Consider the following 17,984-nt stretch of genomic DNA (forward strand, 5'->3'; position numbering starts at 1 on the left):
ACGAGGGACATTCCGAAAGTAAGTTTCGTCATTGTTTTTCACAGGGAGGCTTTATTACAAACAGAAGAATACAATGTCATAACAAAATACAATCTTTTGGCTATTTTTCCACATAGTCGCCACCGACATTGATACATTTGTCGTACCGTGAAATCAATTTCAAGAAACCCTCCTGGTAAAAATTGTTGCCCTGTTGCACCTCTTTGTTGCTTCCGAAGTGACATCCCGATAGTGTTGACTTCAACGCAGGAAAAACGTGGAAGTCTGATGGGGCAAGATTGGGGCTACAGGACGGGTGACTCAGTCTCTCCCATCCTAGACGATGAATGTGTTCTGCAGTGACCCTTGCTGTGTGGGGTCTTGCTGAATGTGTTCTGCAGTGACCCTTGCTGTGTGGGGTCTTGCATTGTCGTCCAAGAACAAAACTCATCAACTAAAGAGCCCTGGTCTCTTGCGTCGAATGGTGGACTTCAGTTTGCTTAGTGTGTGGCACACACTTCCATTTGTAACCATGTTTCTGCCATACTGGTTTGCACTCGAATGAGCTCGGGCACGTCGGTCTGCTGCATATCTCTATTCTTCCAAACTCAGCGCATACACCATCACTCCTCTGCTCTCGTCCCTCCCGCCATGAATTCAGGAAAGATTGTCTTTTGTTATGGCAATGTGTTTTCTCACTTTGTAATACAGCTTCCCTGTGAAAAAAATGACGAAACTTGCTTTCGAAATGTCCCTTGTAATTAACAAATTTAGCAAAGTAATTGAGAATTCTGTCTGCTTCAATTTGACTACTATATACTGCCTGTTGCAACTAGATGTACTTCTCATGTGTTTCCTTTTCAGGTGTTCGATATAATTGGAGTGGAACCTCAGTTTTGGAATATTCTTGGAGATTGGAATCTATTGGAAGAATATGAATTTCACGAGCTTAGCTTTCATCAAAGGGTGTGGCTGGTCAAGGGCCTTTGTGATTATTTATTGGTGAGTTGGTGCACAGAAAGCATTTCAAAATGAATGCATTCAAATTGCATTCTGTTAATAAGAGAATTGCAGGGAATTGTATTCCAAGTAAGACCACTTTTGGGCAGTGGTAACTGTGTCACATTGTAGCCAAGGTATTCTGGGTTTGATTCCCAGTTCCCATCCCAATCAGCCTGTTAATTCCCTTGGACTCAGATTTAAATGCCCTCTACTTGGGCACTTTGTACAGCACATTGCACAATACTTTGTAGGGATAGGTGGGGTACTTTTTTTTTACTTGTCCCACACTATATTCATTGAAGAATTTAGTTATTTTTGATGAACATATCCAGGACCAGTTTCTTCATTTTAGACGTCATGATGGTGCCAAAGGGGTCAGGAGAAGGTGTGAATTCCTTCCCAGCAAGCAAACAAGAAAAATATATATATGCTCTCTTTTAGTCAAATATGTATTTTTAATGGTATTTAGATGTAACAGTTGGGCTGAAAAGTTCATAGGCTGACTCATAGATGGTGTTACTAGAATTAAATCCATGTGATTTTTACTTAGTACTAACCTTCAAAAGATACGTGTATAAATTTCACAGCTGCCGGATAATTAGTTCGTGAGATATAGCATTGTGAGTGAAGCGGGTTTTGTTATTGTGAAAAAATGGATAAAAAAGAATTTCGTGTGTTAATAAAGCATTGCTTTTTGGCGAAAAAAATTACTGTTTAAGCCAAGGCTTGGCTTGATAAACATTATTCGGACTCTGCACCAGGAAAATCAACCGTTGAGAAGTGGTTTGCTAAATTTAAACGAGGCGAAATGAGCATCAAAGACGATGCACGCAGTGGACGCCCCAAAGAGGCTGTTACCGACGAAAACATCAAAAAAGTCCACAAAATAATTTTAAATGATCGTAAAGTGAAGTTGATCGAGATAGCTGAGACTTTAAAAATATCAAAGGAACGTGTTGGACATATTGTGCATGAATATTTGAACATGCGAGAGCTGTGTGCAAAATGGGTGCCGCGCGTGCTCACAATCGATCAAAAGCAACAACGTTTTGATGATTCGGAGCAATGTTTAGCAATATTGAACCGTAATAAACACGAATTTTTCCGTCGATATATTACAATGGATGAAACATGGCTCCATAACTACACTCCAGAGTCAATCGACGGTCAGCCGAGTGGACTGCACGTGATGAACGGAATCCAAAGCGTGGAAAGACTCAACAGTCGGCTGGCAAGGTTATGGCATCAGTATTCTGGGATGCGCATGGTATTATATTCATCGATTACCTCAAAAAGGGCCAGACCATCAACAGCGATTATTACATAGCGTTGTTGGAGCGTTTAAAGGATGAAATCACGAAAAACGTCCCCATTTGAAGAAGAAAAAAGTGCTGTTTCATCAAGTCAAGACAATGCACCGTATCACAAACCAATGAAAACGATGGCAAAATTATATGAATTAGACTACGAATTGCTTCCCCATCCACCATATTCTCCAGATCTGGCCCCCAGTGACTTTTTCCTGTTTGCAGACCTTAAAAGAATGCTCGCTGGAAAGAAATTTCGCTCTGATGAAGAGGTAATCGCCGAAACTGAGGCCTATTTTGAGGCTAAAGAGAAATCGTACTATAAAAATGGCATCGAAAAATTGCATGACCGCTATAATCGTTGTATCGCCCCCAAAGGCAACTATATTGAATAATAAAATCGAATTTTGTCAAAAAAATATTTTTTACTATGTTAGCCTACGAACTTTCCAGCCCAACTAAACTTGACTCCTACCATCTCTTCATATGAGATGTTGCATTTTTCTGTCAGTGTGTATATCACCCATCTGAGGATAGAGGAGGGAGAAGTCACTTCTCCAAGAGAGCATTTTTTTAGCAAATTTTATAACAGAACAGTTGGGAAAATGTATAAAGCAGGAATTTAGAAGTTTTGATAAACATAAGATCTAGGTATCCTATTATTTAACATGGCTCTTTGCTGGGACCTAGATGACAATGCATTAAGTGGGGTAACGTAAAATGCGGGAATGTAAAAATGGGAGTTTCACTGTATTAGCTTTTTAATGACACATTTTCAGCAATTTAAAAACCACCAAATGGAACAACATTTAAAGAATGTGATTTGTCCCATTCATGCTGCTGATAACATGGTGTTTACAGCATGGAATCTTCTTTCTCTCATTGTGATACACAACTCCTCCTCCATTGAGTTCATTGTCCGTGGCTTGAAAGTTTAAATTTAGATATCGAGGCCAGATCCTTATTTACTATGTTAATTTACAGGTTGATGATCTTTAGTTAGCCTCTATGGCTTTGATTTTATCTGTAACAGTATCCCTTTCTTATGAAGTGATATGCGGATCAAAGAAAATGTTTTGAATGAATGTGTTACTGGAAGTTGTCAACTACAAGACCAAGAGTTACTCACTCACGGGAAACTGCTGAAACTAGAGTTTAGAGCACACAGATGGGCGAGACTTCGAGGTGCCACGCGTCTTTATTTCGGAACATTCCTGCGATTCTATCTCTCATTTCTCATGTGACACTGGTGATTATTTCCAAAGTAGTGCATTCAGCGATGAAAGAGCTTGACCTACCATTCACAATAACAAGGAATGCAAGTCCAGTGGGCCTTTTAGGTTGATTCCCCCAAGTTGTTACCAGCTCTTAGGACAAGGAAACACAGGGTGGCTACTCACCGGGAATTCTGCATGAATTATTGGCTGCAGGAGTTATACTTGAAATCTGCGTGAATTTTGCTCCATAGGCATGAAAAATGGCAACTTTTATTAATCCAAATCCCATTGAATTTATACATATTTATAAATGCCCTGAGGCAAGTTTTTCACAGTTGAGCTTTTATTTTTATAGAGGAAGGAAAAGATAGCTGCGTGGAAAATAAAACCGAGTTCTCTCAGTCTGTTTACTTTGTTAGTGTCTTTTGCAGAACAATCTATCTGACAGACAGAAGATTATTGCAAGCTATCAAGTTGATAAGGTAAATTTGAGATTGAAATTCTTGTACAGTTAACAATTTTTAGTAGGTTAGTATATCCTGCAATGTTTGTGACATGTGTTTGTAGATGTATTTCGAGTATGAGTATATCAAATGGCAAATGTAAACTCTACACCTTGAATTAAATATTTTAAATATATATCAGTTTAATTGGATTGAATTTGAATGTTTGGATACAAATATATTAAGAATATATGTGAGAAGCAGTAATACGTTAGGTTGAAATGGAGAAAACATCTGCTTGTACCCTTGAATTTTGAGAAGTTCACCTTGAAAACTGGGAATTATACTTGAATTTTATTGTAGTCCTAGAGTAGCCACCTTGAAACAAGTCAAGGCCAATTTAAAATAACATCCAAGCTCTCTCCACATTCTATCTTCTCTTCTCGACTTATGCAGGTGCCTACTTCTAATTAAGTGTGGACGGGTCTTGTAAACAACTTCAGATTAAAAATTATCCGTATTTTGATTTATCCGCACTGAAATACAGGGCTAGCATAAATGATTCATTCGTTTTGAAAAGGCTATATTTTCAAAAGTATTACACGTACGCACATGAAAGATAGATGAAAAGAACCACAAACTCACCAAGTTTGTATTGTGTATTCCAGGTGGCAGCACGAGATCATTATCTTTTTCTATTATCTATTATATTGCTGCCAAGTTGATATTCAGCAGTGAAGCAACGTTCCACTTATCCGGGAACGTGAATCGCCATAATGTGCGATTCTGGGGCACGGAAAACCCACGTGCAGTCGTGACAGTTGAAAGAGATTTGCCAAAGGTGAATGTTTTCTGTGCAGTGTCACAAACAAAGATGTATGGGCCGTTTTTTTTCTTCGCTGAGCAAATTGTGTCCGGTAAATGTTACCTGGATCTGTTGCAGTTGTGGTTGTTCCCGCAACTCAGTGCTGACTTCAGGGATTTTGTCTTCCAACAAGACGGGGCACCCCCTCATTGGAACATCCAAGTTCGTGACTACTTAAACGATGAACTGCCGCATCGCTGGATTGGGCGTATTTGTGAGGATGACCTAGCTTTGTTCCCCGGGCCTCCCAGATCTCCTGATTTAACGCCCTGCGACTTCTTCCTGTGGGGGTACGTTAAGGACCTTGTTTACGTACCCCCACTACCGCAATCCTTAGTCGAGCTCAAAGAACGCATCAGTGCTGCAGTGCAGACCATTGTCAGGACTATGCTACAAAATGTATGTAATGAGCTCGAGTATCGTCTGGACGTGTGTCGTGTAACCAAAGGGGCACATATCGAACATTTGTAGAGGGTGTATAAACTTGGTGAGTTTGTGGTTCTTTTCATATATCTTTCATGTGTGTACGTGTAATACTTTTGAAAATATAGCCTTTTCAAAACGAATGAATCATTTATGCTAGCCCTGTACATTAAAATCCTGCCATATCAGCTGGGGAATGGAAAGAACTTCAAATTAAGGGGTACTTCATATTAACCAATATTGTATTAACGAGGTTTTCATGTAACTGTTATTGTACTGATAAAGTGGTCCAGTAACAAAAAACATTTCTTGATCATTGACTTTCTTTAAGTTTCGAAAAATTTAAATATTATAGTTTTTAGGGCCATGTTTTCTTCCCTAGTTCTACTATGTTATCACATCATTTTTATTTACAGTGTGTTAATTGTGATTATTTTTAATACAAAATTAAAATTTGTACAGCAGAGTAATGAAAATATTGTCTTATCCACATGAATGAAAATGTTCAATAAAAGAGTGAACCATGTTGGACACCAGATAGTATTGTAAACGAAATCCCAGCTTCAATATTTGTTGAACTTTCCTGGCAGCCAATGATGAAGAGGTTTTCTCAGCATATCAACCAGGTGATTTCCAGGTATGTTTCAGTGATTTCGAGAGCTAATGTCACTCTTCATCTTCAGGGATTGATGTGCCTCATTTCTCTCATCTTCAAGGATTGAAGTGCCTCATTTCTCTTCTTCAGGGATTGAAGTGCCTCATTTCTCTCATCGTCAGGGATTGAAGTGCCTCATTTCTCTCATCGTCAGGGATTGAAGTGCCTCATTTCTCTCATCGTCAGGGATTGAAGTGCCTCATTTCATCATCTTCAGGGATTGAAGTGCCTTATTTCTCTCATCTTCAGGGATTGAAGTGCCTCATTTCTTTCACTTCAATCCTTGAAGATGAGAGTGATATTAGCTCTTGAAAGTTCGGAAGCCTATCTGGAAATCACGTGGTTGATATTTCAAGAAAACCTTTCCATAATCAATATTTGTCAGGTTTTTCTCTTTCATGAAGTCAGTAATTTGTACCCTTTGAATAGTTTCCACTCCCAATCTAGTGAGTTACAAAACTATGTGCATTGTTTTCAGCATAACCACAAAACCATTCAGGAGGCAATAAATGATCAACCATCGGAAGATCTGCAAGTATATAATCTAGGAGAGGACAGCGATGGTAACCAGTATCTTCATTTCCCTCAGTTCTGTGGACAAGATGTCCGTGTGTACAGGCAGAGTCATTGGGATGTGTCTCCGCCAAGGGAAGCCATCCCTCCAAAGGGACAGAGATCCAAGGGTGGGGTAAGTTAAGTTTTCTTCAGTAAATCTGTTTCATATTGAAGAGACTGCATGTGTTTCAATTCTAATAATTTCATATTTTATTACCAGTCATTACTGTGATGTGACTATAGTTAATATTGCATGCTTACTATTGATTAGGATATTTTATAGGGATGGACCGATATGAAATTTTGGCCGATACCGATAGAGTACCGACATAAAATTTACGGATAACGATAACCGAAATTCTACCGATCCGATATAAAATTCCAAACGGTTCCATTGACTTCCTTAATAAATGTGTTACCAGATGAAACAAGCTTTTGCAATGCATTTACTGAAAACAAAAGTACAGAATGGAAATTATATATATAAATGGCACACCATTGCACTAAATTATGAGATATTTATAGAGATATCGGATCTGTTAACTTATTGGCAAGTTCCAATGTGCGTATATCGGCCGATATCAATAGAGTACCGATTAATATGTCCCATTCATAGTGTTTTATAATTTTTCTTTGTTTTGACTGATTTAATGAAACTATATGTACTTTCATTTCTTTTGTTACAACTCACATGTGGTGTTAAATTTGAAATAACTTTTGCCTCACTTATTTCTTACCAGCTTTAGCTTCAAAGTTTTGTTGTACGACAAATGGTTTCGTTCATGCACTATCAATGATTGTAGTTTTTCTCATTACGGGTAAATGATGATGCCATAGGAAAAGTTGTTTTGTGTGCTAAAATTTGCAATGTGTGAATCCATTGTGCAAGTGCAATGTATATTCTGCCATAGATTCAACAAACGGCCACCTTGACGTAAGCAAATTTCAAAATTGGAACCTTCCTCTATCCAATGATGTGCACATTATGTTCCTCTCGTGTATGGTTTGTTGCAAATATCATTTTGAAATCTGCTCCTCCTTTTTGAGTAATCTGCTACTTTCCAGGTCCAATGTAATTTTAGAATTCTAGTTCCTGTGAAATAGGCAAATTCTTAAAGCTTCTGTAGCAAAAAGTATCTGACAAATCAGGAACGAAAGTATTGCATACTGAACTAATATCGTATTTTTTTCATAAAAGGGAACAAGGTCAAGAGTCAAGAGAGAAGTGATCCTGAGTACTGATGAAAGTAGCGACGAAGAACCAGCGAGACAGGAAACATCGAAGCAGGACAGCAGGAGGAGAGGCAGAAGAAGAACGAGAAGACAGGAGGCAACGCCCAGCAAAAGCAGGAGTGAGGAGAATAGTGATTCCAAAGATGAGGCTGAGAGGGAGAAAGACTGGAGATGGGAGAGGTGGAAAAGTGAACTCCTCGGGGAGATGCCTGGTCGCGTTACAAGATCGATTGTGAAAAACCTCAGTCTGGATTTGATGAGTACTGTTAAGAATGCGGTAAGTTAATTTTTATGTTTGCTTGATGGTTGTTTAAAAAAAAAATAATGTTTAACTAAGAATGGCAGACTAGTGACTAACAGCCTGCATCATTAAACAGGAAGGCAGTTAGCGCAGAGGTTCCCAAGAACCTCACTAGAGAAGCATTTCTGGGTAGCCTTAAGGGTGAAATTCTGCCTTGGAGATCTTATACAGGATATCTACCAGTCAGGGAATTTACTTTTTCCGTAAAAGCCATGGAAATGTCAGGGAAATTTGCTGTGTTTCTGTAAAAATCAACATTTTTATAGTAGTAGTAGATTTGTTGATCAAAAGAAAATCTACAAGCAAAAATTTTAAATTTGTTGTAGACCAACTATACTTCAGTGTAGTGTACTGAGTATTACTGATACTGATATAACTGACAGTTATAGTGGAAATTGCATTTTGAATTTCTTCAAGTAGAAATTTACTACAGAAAATGTCTATTGGCATTTAACACTTTCTTGTTGCAATATTTGGGTTGTGTTTGGTTGATATTAGGATTAATTAATACATATACAGTCAAACCCCAATTTTACGTTTTTCAGGGGCCCGTAAATAAAAAAACTTAATAATGCTGGAAACATAAAAAGCAGGAAAACATAAGGGAGGGGTGAACAGTAAGGAATGACTACATAATCAACTTCTGAGGGGGTATATTGTGTCAAAAATTATTTAAGAACGGGAAAGAACTATGATTATGAATTTGTAAGGAAAAAGCAAGACCTGCTGTGAAAGTCAATGACGGATTAACGAAGGACCCATTTCCGAGGATATGGACGGTGGATGACTGCTTCTAATTGCTGCGTATTAGGTTCAGTTGATGCATCTGATTGTGTGGGATATACGTTTACTCTGTAAACTGGTAATTAGTTGCTAGTTTTAGAAGTCTCTGGTAATTGGAGGGAGGTGATCATTTATAGATGGACGTCAACCATCTTTATATACTGTCATGAAAGTGTCCTGAAGACATGCAGAATGGTTGAGGTCCCACTTTGAGCTACATATGTATCCAGTCCCGATCAGCCCAACAGCATGAAGTGAACAAAACAAGCTTTGTCAAACTTACGCATTTTTAGATGTCACAATAGGTGGATTGTTATCAGTGACGTGCGCAGTATTTTTCGAAAAAGGTGAGGGTGCACTTTGCACCATGCCGTGATGCATATATAGGGGTATGTGATAGGTGATGTGATCAGTACCATGCTCTACCTGCCTTTACCCCACATATTCTTTGATCTCTGCCAATTTGGAGAGGATGTGATCAGCACCATGCTGGGAAGCCTTTACCCCCAATGCTGCCCCCAGGCAAAATTTATTTGAGGCTGGGTGAGCTCCAGAGTCGCTTTATGTGCCAGCTTAGTTCACCCACCCTCAGAATCAAACCCAGGTCTCCAGCATGGCAGCCAGACACCTTACCGACTAGCCCATCATGGCTTCCCAGTGAAAAAATAAATAAATATGTGCTCTTTTGGCCAATACGCATTTGAATGGCATGTAGATGTGCACTAAATTGGCTGCTCTCAGAAAATATTGTCGCACCCCTCGCCACTGTACAACACACAAGTCACATAATATGCATAGAGAAAACATTCTCTGCCTCACATAGAAGAATACATTTATCTGAACTTCACCCCTCCTTTCCCCCAACACAATTGTTTACAAGAATATTTTTCCGTCAGTGAGTAAAATATCACCCTATCTGCTCATAGAAAGAAAATAATCACTTTAGCTTGTGCGTTTTCAGCTTCATTCTGATAACCAAATGATATAGCGTTCGTGAAAGAACTTCAGTTTAAAAATAATTGAACTAGGTATTTCCTTAGGAATCCAAACTACTTCCCATTGAAGAAAAAGTGCAGTTGTTATCCGGTATGGCAAATCCTTATTATTATTTTTCATTTCCAACGCTGCTAACAAGAAGAAAAAAAGCTTTTACATGCAAGCACCCCACCCTCCTTTTTTCCTTCTCGTCAACTAGGAAAGATTCCGGAAATGTTTGGGTAGAGAGAAACAAATGGTGATAGTCCTGTTGTCAATTTTCCACTCACGTTTTGTGGAGGGGGGAAGGCCGAACAAAGACGCCTCAGTCGCACACATTGTGTCCAAACTCTAGGTAAGGCAGCATTTAGTGAGAATCTGTTTGGCAAGAGTGCGTTTGTTGTCAGGATCGGTCCGTTTCATCTTCAAGGGGAATGCAAGAAGTGCCTTTTGTCTCTTCTTGTCCGTCAAGGGAGGTAGGACAAATGCAACAGGTACACCCCCCACATGGAACCATGCCTCTTCGCTCCCTCCTCTCGCATGAAAAACCTAACATTTGGAATTTCCAGGTGATGGGGTGTATGAAACAGCTGCGAAAGCAAGGAAAGGAGGGAAAAATTGCCTGGCCAACAGACCAGCCTTTTGGCAAATTTTACAACATCAGCACTCCTTGGAAAAACGTATAAAGCGGGAAACAGGAGTTAGAGCGAACATAAGATCAAGGTGAACAAACTATTTTTTAACATAGCCTTTTGCCGAGAACTGGATAGCTGAACGTATTAACCATGGAAATGTAAAATCGGGGTGTGACTGTATTACTAAATTTTACTATAATTTTTAATTTTGCTATAATTATGTTTTTTAATAAAAAAGAAGAATGCTTCGTCATTAGTCAATATGTGGCAGTGTAAAAGCACACCTCTGATGCCCCTATCCAACAGTCAATTTCTGTTAAGTTCCCTTCTTGTTATTAGTTTTAACTTGGGGAATTCTAAGTTTGGTGTTTAGCTAGTGCTAATGACCTTTTCACTCACATGTAAATCCACAAATTGCCGTATTGACTTGGTCTGAAAAACCTTGAAAAGTCAGGAAATTTTGTTTTATCTTTTTCTTACTCTCTCACTGTCTTTTCTCTTGCATTCTCTCTCTCTCACAATTTCTTTTTCTCATTCATTTTTTGTTAGTCTTTATTTTTCTCTCTTTATTCTTATTAACTTTCTCTTTAACACCCTCTTTTCATGCATGAGAGCATTTTGCTGTGCCTTAGGCCTGTTCTATTAGAATCATTAACCTTTGTGTTAATGAAATAATGAAACATTGTGTTCGTTTGTCAAGTGCTAAATTTCTTGGTCTTGTGGAACCGTGATTTTAGGTTACTGTTTATGTTATCCCACTTAATATGGTCAATCATCCAGGCCCCGGCTAAAGGCCATGTTCAATAATGGAAAAAGCTTCATATTTCTGGTGAATAAAAGATTAAGATTTCTGTACAAAACTGGGCACATTGGGGGATCAAAACTGTTTATAAAAGGGCATTTCAGTGGTAAAATGCTGAATATAACCCTGAATTGAATTTAAAAACTACACTTATTACACAAAACAACATTTTCCTTCCAAAAGCACATTTATGTATTTATCAGAGTACTAAGTTTATTCCTGTGTAAAGAAGTTCATTTTTGCTTCTCAAATATTTACAGCGGAATTAATCAATTTTCTGTAATTTGCATAACTCGCAGGATAATTCAGGCTTTAGAAAGTGTTACTTACATTGGTAAATCTACTCTAAATTTCATCTTTGAGAGTTTATTTTGCTTTTTGCAGTTCAATTTGCATCATTTTGTGACAGAACGGGATAGGGAAATGCACCTTACACCTTTCTAAAACATGAAAAGTGAACAATACAACATGGTATTTCACATTTCTTGTTTCTGTCAAAAACGAAATATCCCAATAATAGGGCCTTTACCTTGATCTTTACTGTTTTCCACTGTATACATTTCCCAAATTTGCACACTGTTGCCAAAATGATAGTTGCTAAATGCTGCTTTCCCTAAGGTTTGAACACAATCTAAGAATGTGACTTGAGGGGTCTTTGTTTGCCCTTCCCCCTCCACAAAAACACACTTGGAAGATTTACATGTATCCATCCCTATTATTTCTTTACTCATGCTTTTACAGAATTCTTCCTTACTTCCTAGTTGACAGGGGGGGAGGGGGGGGATGAAACTTGTTTGTGAAAACTTGTCCTTCCTGTCCATTGCATTCTTAGCTATGAAAAATAAAATACTCATGAAGAGTTTACCAACCTAGGTTATCCAATATTGAAGAACTACCAGGGTGGCGACAGACCTGGAAAACCGGGAAAAGTTAGGGAATTTGAGAGGTCAAAAATAGTCAGGGAATTTTGTCTCAATTGAACTTTTTTTTAATGCAATGGAACAAATGTACCAGGCGTTTGCTTTCAAAGATGTCGTTATGAAGTACTGCATAACTGGACATCTTGTTGCTAAGTCTCAGCATCAACTTTTAGGCCCTTTTTATCCACAACACAACCACGGTGCCAGAAACCAGTGATGGTAGGATGGATCGGGGGAGAGAATTTTCCAGAGGGGCAGAACAATTTGATAAGCCTCTAAATATTATGTGGAAAATTCATTGAATTATCATTTGTTCTAGTCTGTACGGGAGTAGTAAAGGGGCAGAACTATCAACAGATGGAAGGGAGTGAGGTGTGGGGGGCGCCGTCTGATAGTTGTCATAGTACAGCATTTTGTCGGACATTCTGAAGGAATATGAAAACAAAGAAGGGTGCTATGCAACCCTGTAATTTGTAGAATGTCATGGTACAGCATGAACATTTTAGGCTCCATTGATGCATACGATTTTTGTCGGATATTGCAGTCCGATTAATGTTGAACTTCGACAAAATGTCTCACTACAACATGCAGCAAAAATTGCATGCATGGCACTCTTGTGGAATTCATTTTTGTTGGATGTCTTCAGAGTGCAACATCTGACAAAAATCGCATTGTATATACAGAGCCTTGTATATCTGAGTTTGTCTGGTGTGATACCACATTTCATTGAACAAACTTTTTGGGCCTTTTTGTGCATGCGATTTTTGTTGAATGTAGCAGTTCGATATTTGTCATTCTGCGACATCCGACAAAAATGGCATGCATTGCTCTCTTGTAAATCAGATGTTTCTTGGATGTCCTTGTATGACATTTTTTGTCGTTTACGATGTTTGTCGGATGGAACATCAAACAAAATTCGCATGCAAATTGGAGCCTTAGTCTGCTTCACCACTGCAAATATGCTGCTGAAATGTTATTACTCTTCTGGCTCATTTAACCTTATTTAATGTAGCAATACATATGAAGGTTTTCCTTCATCATCCAGGTGTAATACTGGTTTGGCACAAGTTAACGTACGTTTACAATGACATTGGACTATTCTTGGATATCAAGAAGAAACCAGCAAATCGGAACATATATGTTGAATAACATCACGAAAAAGTGAAACAGAAATCTGCATTGGTAAATGTTATAAAAATTTGACAAGTGCTTACACCCAACCCCAATACTTGCATTGCAAATCACGATCCGCTGTTTCCTGTCTTGAGAGATGGTTATTAATCTGTCACTGAGTGAAGTTAATGTCCAATATTATGAAATAAAATACTAATAATAAATACATAAATATTTTAATATAATTACTCGAATCATTAAATCCTAAAAGCATATCACTATCTTTAGTAACAGACGTTTCTCTGCCAGCCCTGCTAACTTTTTACTTTTCATCTGCTGATTTATACAAGGGGTATCCAAAAACTAAGTTCAACATAGTAGGGACTTTGATTTTTCGCAAATATGATAACAGTGAAAAATGTTATTTGCTGCGTAGTAGTGTTTATGAATGTGTAGTGATGACTGGACACATTTTTCGCCCATTCAAAATAGTGAAATAACGCAAATTTGGCATAAAATGTGAATTGTTGGCATTTCTCATGAATTTCAAAAAAGTGCTTTAACAACGAAAGATACCACGAAATCCAACATTTTTGTCTTTTTTAGGCTTAAAGATAACAAAATGTGCTATATTTGTGTATATAGAACATGCAAGTTTTCCAACATTATATCCAAGACAAAACTATAATGCATGTTATTCATGGAATAATTCCAACAGCCCACATTAAGTCACATATTTCCCATGATTTTTTCAACTTCTATCAGAACAATTTGCATCACAGAGCAAAGTTCTGTTTGGGGATCAAGCGTGTATCTAGCATAACACGAGAGCCGTATCATCAGTATTTGTGCAATTTTGTCAGAGATAGAGTGCTCACCTACTGCCACAGTGGAGTCGTAACATTGCCATTTGTCGAGCATGAAATTATGGAAAATAACTTCCTCAAAAATCGGTTCCAACATCTCAAACTACCACGAAAATACGTAAACCATGTGACCTACAATTTAAAATAATAGTTTAAAAGCAGAATGGAAGAATAAATTTTGGTATATTTGGCAGAAAAATATTATAAAATAAAAACGCGAATTTTGGGAAACTTAATAAGTAAAAAAGTCAAAAAAAGATACTACCAATTTTTGGTGCCATAATATATCTGTATCTGCCACGTGAGATTGATTTAAAATTTTTGATTGTGTCACCTTGTATGACCATTTTGCACCCTTCAGTATATATGGGGAAAAATCCACTTACCTTAAAATTAAAAAGGTGGTATGGAAAATAACTTTCCCAATATAACTTCCAAGGAGTGGCGATGCTAGATAAAGGGCAACTAGGCACTGCTCCACAACAATTTTAACATAAAAAGTTCATCTGAAGAGATGATCGGTATATAACTAATTTTTTTCCCCTTCAACTCCTACATTGCTGCAACCAGATTTATGGGGTGTGCACCCTGTGCAAGGCTAGTTTTTACTGCATCCTGTTTGAGAGAGTCCGATCTCTGCTCTGCCCTGAGACGTGACATCACTGACTGATTCTAATGTTTACAGCATAGGCAATGGACGGTATCCCCTCACAATGGAAAAGTGCAAAATTCGTAGCCATCTTTGGGCAGTGGACGAAGTGCCCAGCCCATTCGTGGTTACCTCGTTCACCATTCAGTGTTTCCAACACTTGGCAAGCACTTCATTCATTCTTCCAACTAGAAAAAAAATCCCTTGAATGCTTTTCTTCGAGCTTGTTCCGGCGACCTGAAAAGTTGACAACCCTTTCTATTGCACAAAAAGATCCTCCTTCCTTTCCATTGCATACGGCTTTGAGTTAGTGTGTGAGTTTGCATTGCGTTCCATCTGTGAGCGTATTGATCGCTTATGAAATAATTAGTTTTTCGCGAGTGAAAGAGTTTATAGTACGTGTAAAGAGGAATATTGAGGTTAACTACCCCCTCCCTACCCAAAAGAAAAATGTGCCTTGCCTGCCTGCTTCCAAGGCATCAAACTCTTACGAACATGTGTATACCATGTGACCTACAATTGAAAACAATAGTTTAAAAACACCATGAAGATATAATTTTAGGTACATTTTCCAGAAAATGTGCTAAAATGAAAATGTGAATTTTGGGAAAAATAACATCGAATAGTAAAAGAATATAAGAAAGAATAACACCAAAGATAACGAAAATGAAGGTCCTTGCCGATTAGACATAAATAAAGAAGAATATCAGTAGTAATGTATTACATTAGTTAGTGACTCCTAACCTAATTTTCGGCATAATCACTACGGTTTTTCTGGCATTTGTCATAGCATGGCACTAAATTTTGTATACCAATTTTCTTGTGTCTCACAGCAAAGACTGGAACTATTTGTACTATAGTGTAACTGTCAAAACCTTGTCCTCTTGAGCTGAACAAAATGAGAAAAGTCAGTACATGCAAACCCAGCATTGTGGTCCAAGATTTCTCATGATGTGATGCCAAAGAGCCCAAATTTACTCAGCTGTATGAGGTCGTGCACATTGGATTGGCCTTCCGTGAATTGTCTGCACTATTGTCTGACTATATCACTCACGACATCCGGCCTGTACACCTCACACGATTGCTGGTGGCCATATGCCGGATTCTGAGCATGCAACAATCTAATTACCACACGTACCTCACAGTCAGTGGGAGACTGTATGAGAGTTGTCATCTAGAACTGTCCTAAAACTGCTGCACTGAGGCTCCAACAGATTACATCCAGTTTTTCCCGCCTACATATGTGTGTCACGCTCCAACCACTAGCATCGCGTACAGACGACATTGGAACTTTTTATGGATGCCCCTCATGTATAAACGTTTGGAAGCTCTTATCAATAGCCTGCTCCTGTTTTAATATTTGATTAGCTAAATCAGGCACCTGTACTGTGCAGTAGTACTACATAATTTGTATTCATGTCCAGATATTATTAGAATAATTAAATCAAGAAGACTTAGGTGGGCAGGCCATGTGGCACGAATGGGAGAGGAAAGAGGAGTTTACAGGATTCTTGTTGGGAAACCAGATGGTAAGAGACCTGTAGGAAGGCCAAGACGAAGATGGAGGGACAACGTTGAGATGGACCTAAGGGAAATCGGCAGGGATGGAAAAGAGTATATAGAACTTGCTCAAGACAGGGAAAGATGGAAGGCCTGTGTTGCTGCAGCCATGAACCTTCGGGTTTAAGAAGGCTAGGGAGTTAGTTAGTTAGTTAGTACTGTGCAGTAGGTTCCCCTTCTATAAATTGCTTGTGTCCGTATATACTCTTTTCACCAGCAATAATGGTACAACTGCATGTAGCCAATTTCACTTGGATATACTGTGAATGTTTGTACTGAAGGAGACATCCCATTGATAATGAAGTATATGTGACACTTTGTTTTGTACGATTCAATTGTTTCACTTGGGTAAGAGTTAAGTTGTTTGCTTTATTGATAAAAGATAAGTAGGTTTATGCATCAAAAAATAGTCCGCACTCATGGTTCTTGCAAGCAAAAGGTTCCAAACCTCAGTGGAAACATCAACATATAATACCGAGAAATGCTAAATAGATTGATAACTTACAAAATTTATTTTTTCATCAATCACACTTCACTCTGATCTCATTTAGTTGTAACTTTAAAAATAATCAAATATTTTATTGAAACCTGGCTGCATATCAAAAACTCCCGCATTCGCTCCCTAGCTTGTGAATTGTAATAATTTTCCAAATTCACTATTTTGCAGTTTGAATGTAAATCATACAGAAATGAAGTCAATTTCTTGTAAGCTAATATGGGTACTTAATACAATACATACCTGGATCTGCATGACTTTCTTATTTCCATTTGCAACAATGTAGATTCGGTTTATAATTGTCAGGGGAAAATTTAAATTTTGTCCTGGAAAACCTGGTAAAGTCAGGGAATTTTATTTCTGCTTGTTTGTAGCCACCCTGACTACACTTTTTTCTTCCTTTTAATGGGAAGTTGTTAATCAAATCAGGAAATAAGGAATATTGGCATTGGCAGTTTTGGGACTTGCTCATTTTCTTTTGGTTGCCAAGAAGTGTCGAAATTCAGTTTTTCTCACTTCTCCTTGACATTGAGCCTGTTACAATTAATGTTTGCTGGATGATGCATTTTTTTTTATGAGTATAACAAACAGCAACAATTGCAGAACTATTTATTATTTATTGCAAGGAATGGTTGGAAAGAGAGTTTCCCTAGTCTGCCATGTGCAGAGAGTTTTGTTATTCTGGAGAAAGAACAAGACATGAGCAGAAGCATGATTACACTATTTTTACACATAGTTCCCAGCGAAATTCAGGCACTAGTCGTACCACTTCACACATATCAGGAAATCCTGTTTTGTAGTGAAACTCTTCCCTCCCACTGCCTTCTTCAGAACAGGGAAGAAGTTGAAGTCACTGGGTGCAAGGTCAGGACTGTGTTGTGTGTCTCGCATCATCCATCACACTTTCCCGGCCGTCACGAAATTGCTGATACCATCGCCGCAAAATTTGCTTTGACATTATGGGAGGCCCATGCAATTCCACCTGCCGTTTTCCGTACTGGAAGTTCCACATGCACATTCATAGTAAACAACAGCTCACAGTTTATCCTTTGTCCATGATTGCAACACACCTCTGTTCTGCATACTGAATGCACACTTCTCAACTCTTCCTGTCTTCATACAACAGTACGCTGGCCCCCTCTGCAAGGAAAAGGTTGTGGGTCAGACAACAAAGGAAGGATGATGTATAATCACTAGAGGCATGC

At 38.3% G+C, this 17,984-nt stretch overlaps 1 protein-coding gene across 1 annotated transcript in view; it reads left to right on the top strand.

Moving 5' to 3' along the window:
* LOC146000479 (uncharacterized) overlaps positions 1-17,984 on the top strand; it is a 57,119-nt gene that overhangs the window by 24,419 nt on the left and 14,716 nt on the right. The window contains exons 9-11 of the mRNA XM_083138158.1: positions 844-981; positions 6,370-6,579; positions 7,645-7,956. Coding sequence (XP_082994284.1) covers positions 844-981; positions 6,370-6,579; positions 7,645-7,956 — 660 coding nt within the window. The remainder of the gene's footprint in view (positions 1-843; positions 982-6,369; positions 6,580-7,644; positions 7,957-17,984) is intronic.

This window comes from Lepisma saccharinum, chromosome 16, assembly GCF_977018435.1.
Source record: "Lepisma saccharinum chromosome 16, izLepSacc3.1, whole genome shotgun sequence".
Taxonomy (NCBI): domain Eukaryota; kingdom Metazoa; phylum Arthropoda; class Insecta; order Zygentoma; family Lepismatidae; genus Lepisma; species Lepisma saccharinum.